This window comes from Acomys russatus, chromosome 5, assembly GCF_903995435.1.
Source record: "Acomys russatus chromosome 5, mAcoRus1.1, whole genome shotgun sequence".
Classification (NCBI taxonomy): domain Eukaryota; kingdom Metazoa; phylum Chordata; class Mammalia; order Rodentia; family Muridae; genus Acomys; species Acomys russatus.
This window is the reverse complement of record NC_067141.1, coordinates 66,359,691-66,381,845: the sequence shown is the minus strand read 5'-3', so window position 1 is coordinate 66,381,845 and position 22,155 is coordinate 66,359,691. Positions and strand designations below refer to the sequence as shown.

General features: G+C 50.6%; 1 protein-coding gene across 4 annotated transcripts in view; it reads left to right on the top strand.

The window, feature by feature from the left end:
* The window catches only part of Sh3pxd2a (SH3 and PX domains 2A), a 197,635-nt gene that overhangs the window by 40,249 nt on the left and 135,231 nt on the right, over positions 1 to 22,155 (top strand). For 3 of the 4 annotated variants that reach the window (XM_051146743.1, XM_051146740.1, XM_051146741.1), the window contains exon 2: positions 2,644 to 2,724. In XM_051146743.1, the coding sequence (XP_051002700.1) occupies positions 2,644 to 2,724 (81 nt within the window). Of the gene's footprint in view, positions 1 to 2,643; positions 2,725 to 11,217; positions 11,326 to 22,155 lie in introns of those variants that run through there. The other variant, XM_051146744.1, reaches the window with a different exon arrangement.

The following is a 22,155-nucleotide window of genomic DNA, read 5'->3' as shown; positions in this document are numbered from 1 at the left end:
CGTTGGGTAGTGAATACCACTTGCTCAGGGTGCAGTGGCCCTGGTTCCTAGCCACCTGACCCCAGAGCCATGTGTGAGCAGGTGGGGAGCATTACTTTGGAGTTTCCATTTGGCCTGGGGCCAGGTTGGCTGGGCAAGGGGCCAGGAAAAATAAGGCCGTTCTCAGTAAACTGCAGCCACAGTGTGCACCACATAGGCGTGCATACCTCCCTCCACAATCCCTAACTCCGCACTTCTTGCCCTACTTTCTATGACAAAAGCAGCAACAGACACTTAGCTTTACTGACTAAACCCAAGTCAGTCTGGGGCCTTCTAGGAGTGGTTGGGCCACAGCTTTGCAATAATTTATTGGGGACATCCCAGGTTCCATCCTGGACGCCCCTCCGTGAGCCTGGGCTTTATTTCTGGTTCTCAGGATCTGATCTGCAAGGGATTCGCATTCAGGTCATGTGAGTTTATTGACCTACAGGAGCTTGGTTTATAGGGGGCAGCAGAGCGCACCGAGCAGTCAAGGTCAGAAAGCTCAGACATGGCCGGGCCATATGTGCCGAGCAGATAGCATGACCTCAGAATGGGAGGTCGAGGAATGAGGTGCTGTCTGACTGCCCGTGCGCTGCTGGGGACTCCCCCCCTCTGGACGTGAGCTGCTGATTGATGGACTGGCTAGCCCACAGGAAGCGGGACATGGCTACTGGTCTCTAAGGTGGTTTCCTAGTTGCCTGCCATCTGCTGAAGTGACAAGAGACCTTGCAATGGAATCAGTCCCGTTTTAAAAATCCACTAGGAAGGAAAACTCCACTCAGGAAACATAAGCCCAAGTGGCTACGTTTGGAACCAGGGTGTTTAATTGCCAGGCCTTTCTGCAGGTCCAGCTGCTGGGTAATGTTACCTAACAGCTTCTGAAGCCAGAGGGAGTTTATCTGTGCGGGTAAACAGAGCTGGCTTTCTCCGGTGACCTCTGCCCTCCCCTCCATCCCCCCAACACCTGCTCTTTCTCCATAGTTTATCTCTAAAGCATGGCTCTGGTGTTGGGGTGAGGGGCTAGGGGCGTGCTGGGAGAGGCTGGAATTCCGTGCATCCGTCTCTCTTCTAGGGTGATAATCTCCGCTATCTAAGGTCGGGAAGAAAACAGAGAGAGGATGGAGTCTGGGGTCGGTATTATCTACAGGAAGACCCTGTCTGGTTCCAAGGCTGTCAACCTGTGGCATGTCCCAGAAGTGTGGGGAAGGAAGCCTGGGGGAGGGACTGGGGTGGTGAGGGGCCTTACAGTCAATGAAGTGGGTGCTGTGTGTGAGATCCAGCTGGGGCTGGTTTCAGAATTCTCCCCTTGCTTGGCCAACTCCTACTTGACCAGTCACTGCCGTGAGCCCTGGATTCCTCCTTTGCTAAAAATTCGGCCTGCAACAACTACCAGGCCTGCCTGCGTCTCCCAATTTCCAGGCCTGCCTGCTTCTTTCCAGCAGCCAGGCCCCCTAGCCTGTGATTTATTCTCCCTGGGAGGTGAAAGGGAAGCCCCTAATTACCACACACAGGAAGGCGCATGGGTGTTAAGCCCCAGTTAAGTCCTTCCTAGGCTCTGCTTCACAGGCCTAGGAGAATGGTCCAGTTTAATGACGTGCAGGCAAGTTCTTTCTCTCTCTCTCCTGGTGGGCTTGGCCACTTGGGGACCCATTACATAAGGACACCAGGCAGCACCAGGTGAGGGCACATATCTGCTCATGTGTGGGAGAGGGGAGGGGCTGTAGAGTGCTTATAACCCAGGTGAAAACCCAGCCCTTTTTCTGAGGTATCAGGGAGCTGCTGGGCCTGAGGGTTGGCCGGCTTTTGCCTCATTCTGTCTGCTCTCCAAGTTCTGTCTCCGGTTGGTCGTGGCGTGGGCTGTCCGTGGCTTCGACTCTTACTTGTTCCTCTAGATCAGTGGTTCTCAACCTTCCTGATGCCTTGACCCTTTAATACAATTCCTCATACCGTGGTGAGCCCCAACCGTACAGTTGTTTTCACTGCTACCTCGTAACTGTAATTCTGCCACTGTTATGAACCGTAATGTACATATCTGTGCTTCATAGGTACCCCCTGTGAAAGCATCCTTTGACTGACCCCCCCAATCTAATTACCTCAATTTTATATTTCTCATCCACAACACATATTAACGAAATGATGTCAGAGGCATTTGTTTTAACCCTAGACAGAGAATCTTCACTATTACTTCAGTGACAGTTTCTTCAGGTATATGGAGTATGCGTGTGCATATGCGCACACATGTGTTAACACCTACGTGGTAGCGTCACATGGTTTCTGACAGTGAGCCAGGCCCTGGTGACAGATGAGAAAAAGAATGATCTCAGCTGTGGCACTCCTACAGGAATATTTTTTTTTTTTAAAGATTTATTTATTTATTATGTATACAGTGCTCTGCCTGCATGTACATCTGCAGACCAGAAGAGGGCACCCGATCTCATTATAGATGATTGTGAGCCACCATGTGGTTGCTGGTAATTGAACTCAGGACCTTTGGAAGAGCAGCCAGTGCTCTTAACCTCTGAGCCATCTCTCCAGCCCCTCCTACAGGAATATTAAGCAGTGCCTGGCGCCCATTAGAGCCCTGCCTTGGTCACCTACTCACTTGCTCTTCTTCTCCCACAGGTATATATTATCAACGTGACCTGGTCCGACTCTACCTCCCAGACCATCTACCGGAGGTACAGCAAGTTCTTTGACCTGCAGGTGAGTTGGCAAGAGCCAGATGGTGGCCCGAGTCCCTGATGGGCTCCTGTGTTTCCCACAGGAAGGCCCTGACCAGAGCTGAGGGCCAGAATCCAATCTGGCACAGAGGGGTGGCTGAGGGAGTCCCCACAGAGCAGCCGGGCTTGTCACTGTCTTGGCTGCTGCATGCAAACACTTGAGGCTTTGTCGCTTTCCACGATGGTCCTTCACAATCTTGCTCTGTCATCCTCCCTTGGCCTGCGGATGAAAACCATGGGGAGGCAAGAAGGTAGTTGTGGGCACTGTGAGCCTGGGCAGACATATCTATAAACTTCCATGATGAGACACAAGCCGCCAGCCACATCATTGCTGTACAGAAAAGCAAACACACAGACAAGACAGAAACAAAAGAAGCAGCTTATAGAACTGCATGCTGGACATAACCCAGGGTCAGTCGTCTGTCTGCCCAAACAAGGCGCTTGCTACCCAGTTTGTACATGTGGATGGTAAGTGTGTGTCTCTGATTCACACAGGCATGTTTCTTCAGCAAGATGGTAGCACATAGCTACATATTACCACGGAACACAGCCCTTTGATGATGGCTGATTCATTTTAGGATCTTTCGGTGACAGATGACTATTTCATGCTTAGAAAAGAGTATATGAGAAGTTCGTGCAGTTGGCCAGGTGTTGAGGACGGCACTGGGGCTGTGGGGCTCGGCCCTTGTCAACTCACACGGCGATGGTAGCTGGACGCAGCTCTTGATTTCGTATCTTTGGCTCCCTGTGCCCTAGACACCGGCTGTCTCCCACTTCCACATTGACAAATCCCAAGGAAGACTTTGTTCTGGTGCCTTCTCCAGACCAATCAGAAAGCCCAGTGGTAGATGGTCTTGGAGCATAGACATGAGCCCTGGCAGGGTAGGAAGGGGTGTCACCCTTGTGCCTCAGAAGCAGGTACTGGGGTATTATTGTGAATGGGCAGCCCCCTTCTTCTATCTGGAAGGGAAAGCCGAGATATTCAGGATTCTTCCTTAGGATACGAGTGTGATTTAGACCCACAAAAACACAAAGAGGAGACATTCGTTCCTAGCCCTCACAACCCTTCAGCCCCCTAGCAGTGGGCCATGTTGGAGAGGCAGATGCAGGCCTATCTATCGTTTGTGCACTGACGCCTGCTTTTTATCTCATGACCTTTATCACTCTATCTACGAGACAAATCTTGTAAAAGCCAATTTTCCAGATGATGGATCCTTCTGGTTCAACAACATGGGGTTGAAATTGTCACTGGGCGTGGGTGTCGGAGCAGGCATGGCTCCTCCCTTCTGCCTCTTCCCCTCTCAGTTCTGCCCAGGTTCCTTCCATCTTTCCAGGATAAACTGGTGGGATTTGCCTGCCCATCAATGGGTACAGTGTGTTGGGGGAGGGGCAGGAAATGATAGTGCAGTTGGGCAGAGTGTGGACCTTGAAAGGGCTCATTGATGGGCTGGAAGGAGTGTAGAAGCCTAGGGAAACTTCCAAACCCGAATCCCTATTCTGGTCCCACCCCCTCCCAAGTTATAGAACCACACAAGAAAGGAATGCTGCCCCACCCCCACCCCAGCCTCCTATTGCTGTTGGAAAGGACACTGCATGGAGCAGCTGTGATGTGCTGGCCACGGCCCTGGCCCTGGAACTAGCCCACACTTGTGGCCAAGCTGGTTTGAGTGGGCCATCCTCTGTCCCTGTGTGTGCGAGTTCCACTTCTACAGGTCCGGTTACTTTCAGATTAAAGATGTTTATTTATTTGTGGTGAGGCATGTGTATGCCACATGTAGAGGGTAGAGATCAACTTGAGGGAGTTAGTCTGCTCTCTCCACTACGCAGGACCCAGGGATTGAACTCAGGCCCTCAGGCTTGGCAGCAAGCACTGACATGCGGAGAAGATCTGCTGACCCCAAAGATAGTTGGGGTGTTTTCTTCGAGCCTGCTTGTCGATGGGGTCTTCTGCTTCTAGCTTCTTTCTTCGCTTCTCTAGTAGGAGTTCTGCTTCTTCGCTTCGCTTCGTCTTCCTTCTGCTCCTCCGCCTCCTCGCCTCCCTCCTCCCCTCCTCCTCCTCTTCTCTCCTCCTCTCCTCCTTCCCTCCTTCTTCTCCTTCTCCTTCTTCTCCTCCTCCTCCTCCTCCTCCTCCTCCTCCTCCTCCTCCTTTTTCTCCTTCTTCTTCACAGGGTTTCTCTGTATGATAGTACTGGCTGTCCTGGACTCTCTTTGTAGACCAGGCTGGCCTTGAACTCTAATCGATCCGCCTGCCTCTGCCTCCCGAGTGCTGGGATTAAAGGCGTGCGCCACCGCGCCGGGCACTAAAGGTATCTTTCAGCATGGCACGGTAGCACATATCTATGATCCCAACTCCCAGCACTTGTGAGGTAGAGGCAGGAAGATAAGGAGTTTAGGGTGATCGCAGCTACATAGTTAGAGGGCAGCCTGGGCTACTTGAGACCCTGTCTTTTTTTTTTTTTTTTTTTTTTTCCTTTTTTTAAACATTAGAGCCAGGCACGGTGGCGCACGCCTTTAATCCCAGCACTCGGGAGGCAGAGGCAGGCGGATCGATGAGAGTTCGAGGCCAGCCTGGTCTACAAAGCGAGTCCAGGACAGCCAAGGCTACACGGAGAAACCCTGTCTCGAAAAACAAAACAAAACAAAAAACAAAAAAAAGGGAAACATTAATTTTCTCTTTCCATCCTGAATGTGTACAGATTCTTTTCTTTGTCACTATTCCACAGTACAGTACAGTGTAGCAGTAACTTGCGTAAGAGGAGTTCCAAGGACATTCCTTTTCATCTTTTTGGCGTTCATTCATTTATTCATGGCCATGACTTTCTTATTTATCGAGGTGGCTGGCCTGACAAGATGACATAGCAGGTAAAGGCAAACCTCACGGTGCTTGATGGCTTGATTCTGCCTCCTGCAACCACCAACTGAGTGTGCCCTGGGAACAGCAGTCCCAAAGCCCCTCTGAAAGCCAGCTTAGACTCCAGGGAGCGCATGAAGAGCATTTGAGATGTCAAGGTGGAAACAGGTGAAGGCAGGGCATTGTTCTTCTAAGAATAGCGTACTGCTCAAGCCTTCTATGAGTTGGAAAGGGACCCGCCCACAGGGAGCCAGTCAGGCTGTGTGCTCAGGCCCAAGTTTGTTTGGTTATAAAGGGTCTGCGTGGAGATGCAGGTAAGCAGGAGGCAGGCAAGAGGCCACAAATGCCCTTTTAGGTCGTTTGACATATCTCCCCTGTGACCCAGCCCCACCAAAGGAGCACAGGAGGGCTCCCAGGCCCTGGCTCCATTGGTGGCAGTTTCACAACCTGGCCTGACAGCCCCTGGGCTCTGCAAACATTGGCCCCTGAGAGGACTCCTGGCAGCGTGTGCAACTGGGTCAATATTTGGTCAGAGCTAGGAAAGGCCCTTAAGCTTCCCTGGCACCACTTGGAAGAGCTGAGAGAGCTGCCTGAGTCTCCTCAGGGCCTCAGCTATTTGGAAGACCTTTTATTCTCTCTTCCTTATTCATCTCTCTTGCACTCTCCACCCATGCTCCAGGCATGGGGCCACACGCAGTTTCTAGCTCTTGAATAGCCTGGTTAATGATGGGCGAACAAAGCTATAGTCCCGAATCACTAATATCCAGCCCCGGGATGATGATGATGATGATGATGTGTGTCTGTGTGTGTGTGTGTGTGTGTGTGTGTGTGTGTGTGTGTGTGTTTATGTGTTGTTTTATAATATTATTATGGCGGGTCATGGATCACTGCAGTTTTATAGTTAGAAAAGTCCCTTTTTGTAATGTGTGTGTGTGTGTGTGTGTGTGTGTGTGTGTACGTGAGGGCAGTGTATGTAGGCGTACACACTTGTGTTCAAGTAATTAGAGGCCAGAGGAGCCATGGCTGAGAGTCGTCCTGTTCTATCACTTTCCACAGCTCAACTCTGCTCCCCCCACCCCCACGCCCGCCCCCAGTTCTGGGGTTGCAGATCCAGGCCTCCATGCTCAGCTTTTTACATGGATTCTTGGCTCCAAACTCAGGTCCTCGAGCTTATACGACAAGCACTGTTACCGGCTGAGCCATTTCTGTACTGCAGCCTCCAGAACTATAGTACTTTTTATTCTAAGGCCTTTGCTTTGTAGGTGAAACCCAGTTAAATTTTCTATTAATGAAAAATTTTCTGTGTGCTTGTATTTGTCTATGCACGTACATATGAATGCACATGTGTGTGCAGGCGGGAGGTCATATTAAGTGTCTTCCTCCTTACTTATTTTGAGACAAGGTCTCTAACTGAACCTGGGTCTTTATGGTTCTGCTAAATAGGTTGGCCAGTGAGCCCTAGGAGAACAGTGAGCCTTGATGAGAAGCAGCAGGTGGGTTTTTTTTTCCGTGTGTGTGTGTGTGTGTGTGTGTGCGCGTGTGCGTGTGTGCATGTGCGTGTGTGTGTGTGTGTGTGTGTGCAGGTCAGAGGACAACTTGTGGAAGTCAGTTCTTGCTTTTTCATTTGTGGATTCTAGATGTGTGTATGTACAACTTATGGTAGTCAGTTCTCGCCTTACCTGTGGATTCCAAGTGTCCATGCATTTGTGTGTGTGTGTGTGTGTGTGTGTGTGTGTGTGTGTGTGTGTGTAGGTCAGAGGACAACTTGGGGAAGTTGGTTCTCGCCTTCTCTCCTATAGGTTTCAGAACTCTGACTTGGGTTGGCAGGCTTGGCAGGTTTGGCGTGGTGCCAGCTAAACTGTCTCACCTGCTAATGTATAACTATTTTTTTAAAAAATATTTTATTTAATTTTTTAATGCGCGAGTGTCAGATCTTGGAGTTACAGACAGTTGTGAGCTGCCATGTGGGTGCTGGGAATTGAACCCGGGTCCTTTGGAAGAACAGGCAGTGCTCTTAACCACTGAGCCATCTCTCCAGCCCTGTATAACTATTTTTTAAAAGATCTGGAAGGATGTACTCCAGTTCAGTAACCGTTATCTTCTGGTGGGTATTAGGGACATCAATGGGAGAGAGGCTTAGTCAAAGGGCAACTTGAAGGTCATCTGTGAAGAACAGGAAAATAATTAAAGAGAAATCTGGGGGGAAGGCAGGAAAGTAGAACTTTTAAAATAAAAATTGTCTCTTGTAGTCATTACAGCAATGGAAAACAACAGGTTTGAAAGTTTTATATCAAGAATGCATCTAGTAAGAGAAAGAAAATGAAAATAGTAATTTAACTTACATTACCTCATTTTTTCCTGGACCATCGTTCTAGGTCATTCTTGTGGAATGTAACTAGTTAGTTAGATCTCGTTATAACTAACCCCAGGGACCTGTCCAAATCATCTTGTCAGACTGTAATCATGTATTCAGATATTACTTAAAACCCATGAGCTGAGCGTTGGTAATGGGAAGCCGCTGGCAGCGCTGCTTTCTGGTCCTGATGAGGTGGTGGTGAGTCGGGGAGGCAGGGCAATGCTTAGGATTAGCGCATCCAGGCCTGAGATGGCGAGGCTCCAAAAACCGAGCTCCAGCAAGCCTTACTGATTATATATCCTCTGATGAGTTCTTTAGCCTCTCTGTGCCCCCGATTTATCTTAAAATGGAGTCACTATAAAGACCTGCCTCCTAGGATAATAGAAAGGATGAAATGGCAGAGTCCATGGAAAGAAAGCCATTAGGAACGCGGGTGTGATGATCTTAGGGAGGCAGAGGCATCTTGAGTTCAGCCTCAGCGACTCTAGGAGGAAGTAGCTGGGGATCCCCCCCCCCCCCCAGCTGTAGGCACAGGCTTCTTCCTGTGCCCCTTAATACAGTCTTCACTTTTGCCAGATAACACGTGGTCTGCTCCGGCTGGAGAGGCAGATGGCAGTGTGAAGGATTCCCTCCAAAGTTCAATTACCAACCCACTTCCTCCCAACCGTCACACTGTTAGGAAACAGTGTTTTTTGTTTTGTTTTGTTTTGTTGAAGCCGTTATTGGTCCACAGCTTTGCCTTAGCCTTGGAGAGAGGCATCTTGTTTGTGAAGAACATGGAAGGATTCCCGGGAAAGCTCTAGAGAACTCCATTGGTTCCTGGTAATTCCCTTCCCGTGCCTGTGGGGGGCTAAGTGAACTCCAGCCTATGGAGGGAGGGCGTGCCAGGGCAGAGGGATGGCTGTGGAGGGATGGGAGGAGAGGCCCTGGGTGAAATGGTCCCTGGAGGTCAGCTCGGGATAGGAAAGCTTACTGCTGAGCTAAGTCTAGGGAAAAGGCTGCCTCGCCCCTGGCCCCACCCCCTCCACCTCCAATCTCAGGCACATGAGGCTTGCAGCATCCCGTGCAAGTTCTGAGGCCTGTGCATATTTAGGAATAGCCTTCTACTGTTCCTGGGGCTGGGGCTTCTCAGGTCCAGAGGGGCTCAGGACCTGACTGAGAACACATAGGAAGCATGGGGCAGGAGGGGACAGTGTTAGAGAGGGTTCTTCCACATCTGTGAAAAAGGGAAATAAGGCCCAGATGTTGACTGAGGCTTGAGAACCTTGTTCAGAGCCCTGCTCGCAGGAGAACTTTCTAGCTAGATTTTTCCAATACTCAGAAGCAGCTCAGAGTTGTGTAGCCGCCCCCGCACCTAGGCTTCTCCGAAGAAAGCTGAGGGGCTGTGCACATTGGAGCAAGACACCCACCTCTTGGGTGCAGGGAGTTCGGTCGTAACCTGTTCCTAGTAGATAGCAGGTCCAATCAGACCAGCCCGTCTGGTGTGCACTGGGGATTCTGAAACCATTTCTACCCTTTGCTCTTCCCTGGAGTCAGGCTGGAGTTATTACCTCACGTTCAGGAAGTTCTTCCTTAGACAGGAAAATCATAACAGAATTTAGGGTGTCTTTTGTCTTCTAGTATTGGCATAGAGACTGCTCAGTGGGTCTGAACTTCTAGGGGAAGCCTTGTGAGTGAGGACACTGTGGGGAGGGGTTGTTGCCTACTCCCCAAGTCCTGCAGGGCTGCTGAGACTGTGTCTCGGGTGGAGAAATTATCTATGTGTGAGTATCACACTATTGACGGTACACACTTTTAATAATACTGGTATTAACTGTGTGCACGAAAGAATGTTTAGAAATGTGTTTTATAGTTAGCCTTTAGAGACAGAGAGGGTGATACGTGTCTGATGCTCAAGTTACCCAGTCCTAACATGCCTGCAACAGAAAACATTCATGGCTCACACATTCTCCCCCACCAAGTCTCTGACAGACACTGTTAATCAGTCGTGAGTCCATATGCATCTCCCAATCATTAAGAGAACAAACCCCAGTATCTTCAGAATGTCACTCCCTATCACTTAGTAAACAACCTTTGCAGTGAAATTGATTGGCCCCCTTCTGATATAACTTCATCCCCTTATTTGATAAATGAGGAAATTAGATCCCAAGTCGGATTTCGGTGTTGTCCAAAAATCATAGCACCAGGGGCCTGGGAAGGTGGCTTAGTGGTTAAAGAGTTTTGCTGTGCAAGCATAAGGTCAGTGTTCTGATACCCGGAAATCCACAGAAATGCCGATGAATGCAGCTGCTCTCCTGTAATTCCAGCCTTGGAAAGCAGGCAGGATCCTAAGAGCAAGCTGGCTAGCAGTGCTAGCCATATCAGCAAGCTCTGGGTTTGATGGAGAGACCCTGCCTCATTGAATAAAATGGAAAAACCATTAGGGATAATTCCTAACACCAGCTTCAGGTGTCCACCTGTGTACATATTCACATACACATTTGTGCCTACACATATGTATACACACATGTTAAAAAATAAAGAAAAAAAAAAGCGGGGCGTGGTGGCACATGCCTTTAATCCCAGCACACAGGAGGCATAGGCAGGTGGATCTTCATGAGTTCGAGGCCAGCCTGGTCTACAAAGTGAGTCTAGGACAGTCAGAGCTACACAGAGAAACCCTGTCTCAAACACACACACACACACACACACACACACACACACACACACACACACACACACACACAAAGAAAAAAAGAAAGAAAGAAAGAAAGAAAAAGAAGATAAACAAAACTTTCCCCAAATCATGATCATGACACCAATAAGCCAGTAAGACTTGTGGTGCCCTGGCTTCTAGTTGGGGTCTTTCTAATTTTGTGAGGAAGAAGGAACTCCTGATGCCTCACCGGTACTGAGGAGAGGTGGAGGGTTAGGAACCTATTCTCTTGATGGTACCAGGAGCAGAAATCTCTCCATAGCTTCTAGAAATGCCTTTCCATGCAGTCTCTGTCTTGGGCTCCACTGCTACCTGGCCCTCAGCCCACACCACCTCCCTCTTCTGAATAACAAACCCAGCTCCACCAGGGACCATGTCTGTGTGAGTCAGCGCACGCCACCTGTACCTGCCTGGAGCTGCACACCTTGTTTTCCTGGTGTAAGGTGTCATGCTGGGGTGTGTTTGGGCGTTATGTTAGGGAGGCCTTGGAACGCAGTTGCCGCCCCGTGCACCTCCCTCCTTGGTCCCAGGCTCAAAGCCTTGGCCTAGAAAATTCAGTTCGTCTTCGCAGAGCCCCACCCACCCCTCTCTGGAGGAAAGTTGGTGAAGAGGTGCATAGGGAAGACAGTGCGCCCCTCCAAATTGGAGGATGAAGGGAAGGAAGCTCTTTGGTGGTGGCCGGGTGAGTGATTGTAGGGTAATGTGTGTGTGCACATGCATGTGAGTGAGTTTGTGTGTGAGTGTGAGTGTGTGTGTGTGTGTGTGTGTGTGTATGAATTCCTAAGTTTCATCTGTGATTAGTTCACTCTTTCCTGCCAGGGGGAGTTGCATGGCTCTCCTGATCCATCCTGAGGGCTCTAGGAGAACAGGCAGGTTGACAGCATCAGCTACTGGCAAGATACAGATAGGACAGAACAAGTGTTCCCATGGCGAGGATCCTCAGGGCAGACCACCCCTATGGACCTGTGTGCTGTGGCATCCTACCCACACAGGTACTCTCTATTGGAGGCCCCGAAATATAACATCCTGTTCTTCCCAGCTCTAGTCAGGGCAACAGTTAGTTTTGCTTTTTTTGTTTTTGTTTGTTTGTTTGGTTGGTTGGTTTTGGAGACAGGGTTTCTCTGTAGTCTTGGCTGTCCTGGACTCACTTAGTAGACCAGGCCGGCCTCGAACTCACAGCTGTCCACCTGCTTCTGCCTCCCGAGTGTTGGGATTACAGGCGTGTCCCACCACGCCTGGCTAGTTTTGCTTTTGACTCTCGTGGAACTATGCGTGTGAGACAGCTAGGATAAGGGATGACAACCTGAGGTCTTTCTAAGAGAAGAGTTGGCTGGTCCTTTGTGGAGGTGTGAATTATATCATCACTAGTCCTCAGCAGCCAGCCCAGGGGCCGAGCCTCAGCAGCTCTGCGGTCCCTGGATCTGAGGGATGCTTCTTCAAGTGGGGCTGTTGCAGGAACTGAGCTGCTTCTGTTATAGCCAGAGCTTAGCTTGAGCTGAGGAAAGGGATTCAGCTCCCTAGGGACCTCCTACTGTTGGATGACATCTGGCTTTCTAAGGCTTTGTGGGATTCCTGGTGCCAACTTCCTGATGTCATAAGTGGGGTGATAGGAGCTCAGCCATTGTCAGATTTACTTGGGCTTGTAGCCCCGCCTCTTACTGCTGATGGACTCTGGGCCATTGTCTAACCTCTAGAACTCTCCACGGTCATATCTACAGTGGTTGTCTTTGAAGAACTGCCTCTGTGGCCATGAAATATTTTAAGTGACTAAGCGCAGGGGACCCTCCCTACACGCCTCCAGCAGCTGGGGAGTTGTGGGCGTAGATTTGCCATATGATGAAGGAGCTCCAGGTTTCTGCAAGTGGCTGTCCAGCTGGACTTAGGGAACAGTTTCCAGCTACAGAAGGGTCTTGGGCATCTCTGGAGCCTCGCTGAGTGAGCGTTCCCAGGTTGGCGAGGGGACAGCTTTCAATGCAGCCTGGGCTCGGCTCTGTCGGCTAATTGGGGAGCCTTCATCTGTTGCCTGGCAGAACAAAGTGGCCAGTTCAGTCTTGCTGGAATGCTGGAGGATGGGGGATGTGGCTAGGCACTGGTAAGGGGGGCCCCCCAAGGCTAAATGGATGACATTCAGATACACAAAATAAAATTGAAAAAAGAAAAACTCAAACAGGAAGCATGTGGCTGGTGTCTGGGCTGGCGGGGAGATGCTTGCAGAGGTGGCTCTGTGTGTGACAAGCTGGCCATTCTTCCCACTGTGTCTCCCAAGGGCACCTCTGTGAAGGCCAGCCTGTCTCCCTCCCCAGTGAGACAGGCTTCTTTTGTCTTGGGTTTCCTAGTGCCTCATTCCTCAACTTGGAGGAGGACTCCCCAGTACGAGTGAGGGTGGAGGGAACCCCTGTGCGTGCGCCCAGTGGATGCTGGCTATGGCCATTCCTTTCTCCATCAGCCTCGGGGGCCATAGTTCTAAGAAACGTTGTATAGGAGAACTCAAATCTGTAGTTTCCATCTATTGCATCATCAGTTTCCAGTGGATGCTGGGAAAGGACTGATGTCTTCAGAGGGCCCTTCTTTCTTTCCCATGGGAGAGTGACTGCTTACTGCCATCTCTGTGACCATACTGCGTCTGGGCCCCTTTGAACACAGAGAACTAATCTAGTTGTGGCCTCTCTTACTTCTCTCTCTTCTGGCCTGATAGGGGCACCTACCTGTTCTATCGATGGACACCCCTCCCCTCTTAGCTGGTCCTCTATGCGATGCATGTCTTCTTGCTGATTTAGGAAGAAAAAGAAAAGATCAACAGTAGGTATTTGTCTAGTGAACAGTGGCTCTTGTAGGGTCAGGCTGGACCCCAAATTCCCACAGCTGTCAGCAGTCTCAGTCACATGGTTTCAGGAGCAGGTTTTCAGGGTTTACCTCTCTCGGTGAATGACAGCTTTCTCGAGTCCTAGTTTCTGTCATCACCTGGAGCGTGGAGAGGAGTGAGCACCTGAGGGTGACTGTGGAGGACTAGCCAGGGGCAAATCATCTGGGCCAGGCTGAGCAGTGGAGACAGCTGCCCTGGAGCCTGACCTGGAGGCGAATGACCTGTCCATGTGCACGCCCCAGTAGGTGGCCCTGCTAAGTGTCTTAACTTGTAAGTCACGCTTACGCACCTACTGTCCCATGTTCCACACCCAGCCGCTGTCTGCACCTCTCTCTACGCCCTCCCCTCTTCCGCTCCCTCCCTTCTTCCTTCTCCTCCTCCATCCCTTCTCCCCTTTCTCTCAGCCTTTGCACCATTTGTCACCCAGGAGACTGCCTCTTGCTTTTTGAGTCCAGAGCCTTCTTCCCAGGTCTCCCTGATGCTCTAGAAACATCCCAGCACTGCAATCAGCTTTTTCTTTTCTGTTGTTTGTTCTTGACTGAAAATTTCCAAATCCCATCTAGGACTTCATAGCGAGACCCTGGTGCGGAACCCTGTTTCGAACCCTGTAGAACATGCCAGGCCTCAGTGGGCCTCTTGCCTGGAGCTAACACATGTGACATTTTGCTGGGTTGTGAGAAATATCAGTTGAGTCTCTATAGGACTCCTTTCCTCTTGCAGTGGTTGGAACAGGGGTGCTGGGAGGTTCTACTGAGCAGAGAGTCCTGAAGTAGGACTCGGGGAAGGAGGACTGAGGATTACAAGAAGAGTCTGGGGTTGGGGGCTCTTGGGGAACAGAAGTGCAGAGGCAGGACTTCCTGGAGATGTTGAGAGGGGCTCAGGGGCCCCCTACTGTTGTGGCCACCAGGGTCTGGAGCCCAGACAGGCCTGCTGACAGTGCCAGAGATCTTACCACAGGCACCATGATCTGCCCACATACTTCTTCCTCTTTCCACACTGAGCGCTAGGTAGACAGCCACTCCTAGCACTGAGTCAGCCACAAGGCTGGGCAGCAACTGGAGGGGTGACCTCAGGCTAGCCTGTGAGGTGGGCTGGACGGCACCCAGATGCTCAGGGACATTTCCCCCATGACATTTTCCTGGTTCCTTGACAGAAGCACCTACAGGAAGCCTCTGAGTGGGGTTGGGTGGCGAGCAGCTGGGAAGGCAGTGGGCATGGCTCCCTGCAGGGGCTTCCCTCAGTAATTCCTCCCACTTTTATTTTCTTTCTGGGATTTCTCTTTTCCCATCTGAGCTCTAATTTTTCTCTACTTCCTCCAATGTGGAAAGACTGCCAAAGCCCAGAGAGAAATGACAGGAGATTCCTGTGGACCAGAGATCAGCCTTAGTAACCAGGGAGGAAGTCATCAGATGTGGGGTCAGCACAGCCTGGAAGCAGTCAGTCAGACCAGCTGTTAGGAGCCCTGAGGTACGGCAAGGGAGTCTTAGCTGATGTCTATACCACTGGTCTCAGGATTGCACCTAGAACAGCAAAGACCTAGGTCACTGAAGGGCCAATTGGAAGTCCCCCTTTGTTTGTTTCTTGTTTTTGTTCAAGTGTGATCTTTGGGCAAGCTGATTGCTTGGTCACCATGTTTAGGAAGGAATTGAACCTGGTGAATTAGGGCTCTGTGAGAGGAACACTGTTTGATCACCTCTAGAAGCTGCCCAGGGAGGATGTGGACTGCCTTGGATGAGTGGCAAGTTTGAACGGTCACACATGAAGAGCGTTGGTGCCTGGTGGAGGAGGAGGAGCAGGAGCAGGAGGAGGGAGGAGGAGGAGGTGGCGGCTCCTTCTGCAGTTTGCGTGTCAGTGTACTTGCCACAGAGTTGCAGAACCAGGCTCTCCAGCTGTGGCTAGCTCATTCACTTTTGCAGGCAGGGTTGGCAGGAGCTAGGGGAAGGATGGCTCTACTGGTGCAGATGTTCAGCTGTACAGCGACTGTGCTGCCTGATTTCTGTGGATCCAGAATGCTCATGGGATGACTCTACAGCTTGCAATCTTCCCTTTCTCAATTTGATTTGGGAGACCTTGATTAAGCTCCTCATATTAGGATAATCCAGCCGCATCTAACAAACTCTCGGTGACTTAACATAAGGAGTGTTCATTTTTCTGCTCATGTCCCAAACCAAAATAAGTCAGAGAAGCCTTCAGCTCCAGGCAGCCATTCCAGAGCTCGGACCCTCACACCTGCAGACCGCACGGCCATGGATGGTTCTATCCGGCTGCAAGTTACTAAGGAAGAATGTGGGGGGTGGGGGGTGGCAGGGCGAGTTTTACTGGTTGTGTGTGCGATGGGGTGGGGTGTGGGTGGATTTCACTCCGGCTCATGTTCCGCCGATCAGGATTCAGTCACATGACTGTCCTGCTAACATGCGAGGATGGGAAGTGTGGGTTAGAGGTGTCTAGTTGTGTTTTGGCCACTGTGGTAGACATTGGGGCTTCTGAGACACTTACAGGCGTTGATTGACAGGTGGACAGATACTTATGACAAGAGGGAACTTCTGGGAGCATGGCCAATCTGCAGAAGCTACCTGCAGAGGAGGGAGCTGTAGGGCAATGTGCTGTGCTGGGGAGGACGATGTGGGCTACACGTGAGGTGGCAGGACACAAGACCACAGGCCAGTGGTGCAGAGGTGGTTAACGTGCTGCCACGTGGATGGCAGAGGGCAAGTAGAGGGTATGAAGCCCAAGGCAGCAGACTTCAGGGCTGGTGTTTACTTGGCACTGTGATTACTGGCCCCTTAGTGACATTGGTTTGGTTGTGAAATTTGTAATGAGAGAAAGGGGAGCACTGGGGTGGTGACCTCCTCAAGTTACCAGTTCAGATGTGACCCTAGCCGGAATGCAAATGGCCTGTGTGTCCTTTGCTGGACTCTGATGTTCATACATACAACAATGGTAGCTTTGAGGAAGTGCCTAACCCTGTACTACAACCCCAGTGCTTTTTCTGCCTAGGAAGGCTTGGCTGGTCTGACCCACACTGCATAGCTGCTTCCTAACCCCCAGGCAAAGAGACAGCGGCTCCTGGGTACTAGGATTCTCACTTCAAGGAGAAGGCTGGTGAAAGAGCTGGTTCTGTCTGGTTCTCTCCTGGCTTCTCTTCAGCTTCTTCCTCCTCCTCCTCCTCCTCCTCCTCTTCTTTTTCTTTTCCTTTTGCACAAGGCATTTGTGATGAAAGAGCTCTAAGACCTAGAAAGACCTTCACCCATTTAGAACAGAGCAAATGGGCTGGAGAGATGGCTCCAAGGTTAAGAGCACACTGGCTGTTCTTTCAAAGGTCCTGAGTTCAGTTCCCAGCAACTACATGATGGCTCACAAACATCTATGGTGGGATATGGTGCCCTCTTCTGGGATGCAGGCAGAACACTGTATACATAATAGATAGATAGATAGATAGATAGATAGATAGATAGATAGATAGATAGAAAAATAGACAGATAGATAGATAGATCTTTTAGAACAGAGCAAACAGGTGGGCATGGTAGGTAGCACATGCCTTTAATCTCTGAATTCAAGGCCAGCCTGGTCTCCATAGTGAATTCTAAGACAGCCAGAGCTATATAGAAAGGCCTTATCTCAAAACAACCTCCCCCTCCCCCCAAAAAAAAGAAAAAGGAAAAAAAAATTGAGCAGTGTAAAGGAAAGGAGAAAGAAGCCACCTGAGTACTGAAAGAAGGAAGTTAGCTTGTCAACCACAGTCTCGGCCATGTGGAAGGTAAGAATCACAAACTGGGGTGGGGGGGTGGGAGGGAGAGAGGCCTCCATTCTGTTCTCCTCACAAAAGAGGGCCTCTTCCCTCTCTTGGGGGGGTGTTCTGGAAGGTTTGTGTGGGAGAGGGAAGTGTTGGCAGCTTAGGGGATAGTTTAGAACTCTTTTGTTTGTTTGTTGCTTTAGTTTCTGGAGACAGAGTTTCTCTGTGTAACAACCCTGGCTGTCTTGGACTCACTTGCTTTGTAGACCAGGCTGGCCTCGAACTCACAGAGATCTGCCTGTCTCTTCTGGGATTAAAGGCATGCGCCACCACGCCCAGCTAGTTTAGAAATCTTAAGAGGGTTTCTAGAAGGGTTAAGGGACCGCAGACCCTTAGGAGGAAGTTGGGTGACTGTAGCCAGGACCCTCCGTGTGGGTCCCCTGACCTGGCAACAGGATTCCTCTGGCCATCTGCTCCCTTCCCCCCAGATGTCTCTTTACCACTCCCCAGCCTATGTAGGAGCCAGATGCGCCTTTCTAGAATTCCACTTTCAGTGTGTTCCTTCTCTGCTTAGCATTCTCCAGGGACTTCCTGTTGCTTTGTGCAGGAAGTCCAATTTCCTCTTCTCAGATTCATCCCTGCCCTCACCCTGCTGAGCACACCCCTGCCCTCCTTAGGATCAGCCTCCAGCACTGGCCACCTTCCTAGGAGTGAAGGAGGAAGGGCCAAGTGCTAGCCTTGTTCACTGCAATCTGGGGATAGGTAAGGGTACGCTGTTCTCTGGTAGGAAACCACAGCCCATGATGTGCAGGGCCCGCTGCCTTCTCTCAGAGCCAGGCTGGAAGCTGGTTGAGCCCACATCTCCACTCTGGTGCTATTGCCACCGGCTTTCCTGGCATTACGCCTGCCCTTCCCTCTTGACCCCGGAGAGCTGAAGTTGCTTGAGGACTAACATTCTGTGACTAAGATAAAGTTTTAGGATGCAAAGGGCTGTCAAGTCACTGTAGATGGACACCAAAGACCTTTCAGTCATTAACAGAAAGGGATGGCTGGGCCCAGCAGACTCTGCCTAGCTTTCCTAAAAGCTAAGGCTGCATCAGAGATGGTATGGTATCAAGGAGTTGGGAGTCACTGTCTTAAAACAGCCCAGTTGTCAAAGGCTGACAGTAGACCAAATCTGCCCTTACCAACGTGCCACTCTGTGATGCTGTTTTTACTCAAAGCTGATATACGGGCTAGTTTTGTCAACTTGACACCCTCCAGAGTCTTCAAAGAGAAGAGCGCCTTAGTTGAGAAAATGGCTTCGTAAAATCAGGCTGCAGGCAAGCCTGTAGGGCGCTCTTTAGATTGGTGACTGAGGGCCCCATGGGTGGGGCCATCCCTGAGATGGTGGTCCTGGTTCTATAAGAAAGCAGGCTGAAAACTGAACATGATGGCACACGCCTGTAATCCTAGCACTTGGGAAGCAGAGGCAGGTAGATCTTTGTGAGTTCGAGGCCAGCGTGGTCTACAAAGTGAGTCCAGGATAGCCAAGGCTACACAGAGAAACCCTGTCTCGAAAAACAAAACAAAAGCGAAAGAAAAAAGCAGGCTGAGCAAGCCCAAAAGCAACTTGGGGAGGAAAGGGTTTATTTCACTCATAGTTTCATATCACAGTTCATTATCAAAAGTGTTGAGGACAGGAAGACAGTGCAGGACAGGACCCTGGAGGCAGGAGCTGATGCACAGATCTTGAAAGGGTGCTCCATACTGGCTTTCCTCTCCAAGTTGCTTTTGGTCTTGGTGTTTCATCCTGGCAGTGGCAACGCTAACTAAGAGAGATGAGGAGACAGGGCACAGACTAAGTGACCTTGCCCTGGCCACGCAGGGAAGGAACAGGCTGAACTGTGACTTTTGAGAGCTCAAGTGTCCCAGGACTGACTAGAGTACCACTGCTACTAAATACTGTTCCTGGGCTTCAGCAGCTCTTTCTTGAGTGTTTTTTGGTAAGCCTGTGCGTGCGAACACGGCAACTAGTTCACCAGTGCAGGTACTGATGCCCATGGAGGGTTTGCCAGGTTAGCAAATCCTTGGCAGGCTGGAGCTGGGGCCCTCCTCTTAACTCCAGTGCTCTTTCTCCTGCTTGCTTGTGGGATGAGCCTGTGGGAGTAGATTTGGGGTAGCGTCGGGTAGCCAGGCACTAGAGAGAAGGCTCACAGTCTGGAAATAGCTGGGGTAGCACAGTCAGCATGTCGCTGATTTCCTCTCTTCCTGTGAGCCCCTCAGCAGGTGGTGGGCCATTGGCCCAGCCTCCCCAATGTTAAATGTAACACTTGTCCTGGCTAGCCCTCCTCACTGGCTGAACTGCTGGAATAATCTGAGGCGTCCACTCTGAGACTGGCCCACGCACACAGCTGGGCAGCTGCCTAGGGCCCTGGATACTCACAGCTAGGTAAGGCCTGGCCAAGGCAACACCCACCATCTGCTCCCCAGCCTCCCCACTGGCTCCTTGACCTCAGAGGTGGAGCCAGCTGGTCATACTGCTGCTCTACTGTCCCCGCCTGGCAGACAGGGAAACTGATCTGCCGGCTCAGCGTTCTTTAGCCTTCAGGTTTACAATCTTGCTGTGTTGCAACATGGTGACTCCAGCAAGTCTTTTGGGAGGAGAAGGGCAAAAGTTCCCTTTAGTCTTACTGTCTTAAGGTGTGTAGAGTGTGCGAGTGACTGTGCCGCCCCGTCCGTACTGACATGTAGAGGGCAGGACCTCGGGAAATGGCTGTGTCTGGAACTAGAATGCAAGTAGGTATGCTTCATTGACATGGAGTCTGCTCTGGCATAGGCTAGCCCTCCTGTGTCACATGCCTGGCAACCTACTAAAGGGACACTGGCTGATGAGGAGAGGCGTGTGGAGATAAAGGTAATGCTTCATCAGCCAAGCAGTGTCCTGTGTGGCCCTCATCATCAAAAACTAGTGAGAGGTGAGGTGAGCAGCAGTCTCCCGAGTAACCCTGAGAAGGAGCCAAGGCCACCGCCACTTTGTTTTGGGGTTCCAGGCTTAGAACTGTGGTGTCATTTATGCCACCTAGTTTGTGATACTTTGTCATGATGGCCCTAGCAAAATAATACAGTCAGCAAACACATAGCCTGGGGTACAACTCAGCTAGTGGAGAGATTGCTTAGCGTGTGCCGTGTCCTGGCTTTAATCTGCAACACAACATAAACTGTCCGTGGTGGCCCTTGTCTGAACTGGGAGGTGGAGGCAGGTATAGCATAGTCATCCTTGACTACATCACGTGTTCTAAGCAAAGCCCAGCCTGGGCCATATAAGACTCTGTCACACACAATGCAAAACAAACACATACAACACAATATAACATAACATAACACAACACAACATAACACACAACATAGCACAACACAATATAACACAATACAATATAACATAACAACCCATACAACATAACACAACACACAACATAACACACCATACACACCACACGCACAACACAATACAGCATACACACCACAGATACAACACAACATAACCAACTCAACACACACTCACAATACAACATAATACAACACACACACCATAATACAATTAAACACACACAACACAGAAAACACAGCCTAACAAAATGCAACATACACTATAACACGATACAACATACACACCACACATATACACACACACACACTATAACACACAAACACACGGGGGGGGGCGGGGGGAGAGGGAGAGAGGGAGAAAAAGAGGAGCTGTATGCCAAGAAGTGAGGGCAGCCTCCAGGCGCTGACAAAGGCGTGGGGAAACTGCTCTTCTGGAGCCTCAGGAGGAGCTGCCTCTGTTCAGCTGCACCTGACTGACTGTGGGTGGAGATAGCTGCTGGGTGAGCGCTGCTGCTCGGGCTGGCTCTGAAGTGTTTCTCCGACCACTCTCCTTCCCAGGAGCCCCCAACTATCTGTAGCAATACCCTCGAGCTGGCTTCTGGCAATGAGCTCATCTCATCTCTGCATTTTGGGGGCTACGTCAGCATGTCTGGCCCACTGTGGAGGTGCACACTGGGCTTCTACCCTTACTAGTGCTGGTGCCCGCTGTGTGCTCACTCCCGAGTCCCTGGAATAAGTGATCAAGAACCCCCTCCCCGGATCTCACCACTTTTTCTAACACACGGTGGCATTCGTGAACAAGGCTGCTCAGTCCACTCTGACTGACCACCACACTAGCAAGCCTTTGCTCTGTTCCTCCGCTGGGCTGCTCTCTTTCTTTTTCTCCATCTGTGCTAATTCAGGGCCTAACTCTGTGGCCTTTTCTGTCAAGTCTGCTTTGCCCACCCAACCACTGATCTTGTCCCTTCCCTAACTGTTACTGTGTATAAGCGACATGACCCCCACTTAAAGTCTGGTGTGTGGGTCCCAGCTCACTCAGAGCCTGGCCATGATTCACACTCTGGGTCCTGCTAATGCAGCGTGCAGACCACCGTGGTAAAGGGAAGGGATTTGGAGCAGTGACAGCAGCATGCTTTCCAGAATATACTAAAGCAATGGTTTAGCTTGCTACAGACTTTAGAACTCAAGTGGGCCCCTTTGGGCACTGGGGAATGTTCTGGTACCCTGCATTTTGGCATTAGCATCTTACGTGCCTGTGACCCAACAACCAGGTCACCCTTGCCAGGGTGGAAGAGCCCTCTCTGCTTCCTTCCTCTTTCCCTGGCTTCCTTGATGTTTGCCTGAGTGTTAGGCTGGCTGCGTGAAGTGCTGTAGAGATTTTAACAGGAGAGCTTGCATCCGACCTATCCACCACCCAGAGCCTCCTCATCTGGGAACTCTGAGTGAAAGTCCCATCCATGGCTGTCTCTTTCTGCCCTACAGTGCACCTAGCACCATCCTCTTCCCATCCAGGCTTTGGTGAGTTGCAGCATCTTGCCCATTGCTTG